The sequence below is a fragment of the Phytophthora parasitica genome (genome assembly GCF_000247585.1).
Source record: "Phytophthora parasitica INRA-310 unplaced genomic scaffold supercont2.139, whole genome shotgun sequence".
NCBI lineage: Eukaryota > Oomycota > Peronosporomycetes > Peronosporales > Peronosporaceae > Phytophthora > Phytophthora nicotianae.
The window spans coordinates 4,076-5,838 of NW_008649125.1; the positions used below are offsets into that span (position 1 = coordinate 4,076).

Below are 1,763 nucleotides of genomic sequence, written 5' to 3' on the forward strand. Positions count from 1 at the left end.
TAACTATGAAAACGCATACACAGGGGCGGACCGACAAATCGTGTTAAGACGGATCACGTTGGAGGAGTGTTGGTCAAATTGTTGAAGTTGTGTAGATATTGTGTAAAGCAGCCACGTGGCTGCAATGATTACCAAATACAGTGTCCGTCGTTAAATCGCGACTTGTAGAATCTAATTTTCGTCATTTAATGATATTCAATTCAAATCCAACATTTGAAACAAATTAGATATACATTCTATTATTTTATACCCTTGGATATCATATTTTACTCATCCGTTGCTTATTCCAATCTAGAACAGTCCAAAGTCCACGTGGCTTCGTACTTAGCGCGCTTCGACGTACACGTGGCGATCCGACCCAACCGACTTGAAGGCCTTCATTCCGTCGAGGGCATTCGAGAATTTGCGCTCTCCAAGCACGAACGAACCGACCAACACTCTTCAAATCTGTACAATGCTGACCAAGCTGGTGGTGGCTATGGCCGCTGTGGCCGCGACTGTGGCCCAGGCCGAGACGATCTTCCGCGAGACGTTTGACGACGCCGACTGGGAGAGCCGCTGGGTGGCCTCGACGTGGAAGCCCGCGGCCGAGGTGGGCAAGTTCGAGCAGGTGGTGGGCAAGCACTACGTGGAGGAGGGCGACAAGGCCATCAAGACGAGCGAGGACGCGCGCTTCTACGCTCTGTCGGCCAAGTTCGACAAGCCCCTGAACAACAAGGGCAAGGACCTATACCTCTCGTATCTGGTGCAGCACGAGCAGAAGCTGGACTGCGGTGGCGCCTACATTAAGCTGCTCCCTGCTGACGTGGACCAGGAGAACTTTGGCGGTGAGTCGCCCTACGCTGTCATGTTCGGCCCCGATATCTGCGGTAGCACCAAGAAGACCCACGCCATTCTAAACTACGCACGTCCGGGCGAGGATGCCGTCAACATGGACCACAAGGACACGATTCGTGCCGAATCCGACACGGACGCCCACGTGTACTCGTTCGTTCTTAAGCAGGACAACACGTACGAGGTCAAGATCGACGGTAAGACCATCAAGGAGGGTCCCTTGGACAAGAGCTGGCCGTTCCAGCCCGAGAAGCAGATCAAGGACCCCAACCAGTCCAAGCCCAAGGACTGGGTGGACGCTAAGCAGATTCCCGACCCAGAGGACAAGAAACCCGAGGGATGGGACGACATTCCCAAGACCATCCCGGACCCGGACGCCGAGAAGCCCGAGGACTGGGACGACGAGGACGACGGAGAGTGGGAACCGGCGATGATCGAGAACCCGGAGTACAAGGGCGAGTGGAAGCCCAAGATGATCGACAACCCGGACTACAAGGGCGAGTGGGAACACCCGATGATCGACAACCCGGACTACTTCGAGGACGACGCCATGTACAACGTGGCCAAGAATGTTGGTGCTGTTGGTTTCGAGCTGTGGCAGGTCAAGAGCGGCACTCTGTTCGACGATATCTTGGTCACGGACAGCGAGGAGGAGTTCAACGCTCACGAGGAGGCTGTTCTGGCTAAGACGGAGGCGATGGCTGCTAAGAAGAAGCAGATTCAGGACGAAGAGAAGGCCAAGAAGGAGGCCGAGGCGAAGGCGAAGGAGGCGGAGAAGGAAGACGCTGACGAGGCTGATGATGAGGAGGAAGAAGCCGCTGAAGAGGCGGAGGAGACCAAGGAGGAGGCTAAGGAAGAGACCCAGGAGGAGAAGGCTGAGAAGGACGAGCTGTAGACGTCGACCCAAAAAATAGTCCCCTTCTTACTTT

General features: G+C 55.0%; 1 protein-coding gene across 1 annotated transcript; it reads left to right on the forward strand.

Annotated features, from left to right (window-relative positions):
* Positions 1–352: 352 nt before the first annotated feature.
* Positions 353–1,763, forward strand: PPTG_19590 (hypothetical protein; the record flags this gene model as incomplete). Its single annotated transcript, XM_008918088.1, has 1 exon — positions 353–1,763. A coding segment is annotated over one exon (1,377 nt), but the record flags the coding sequence as incomplete, so codon positions are not given.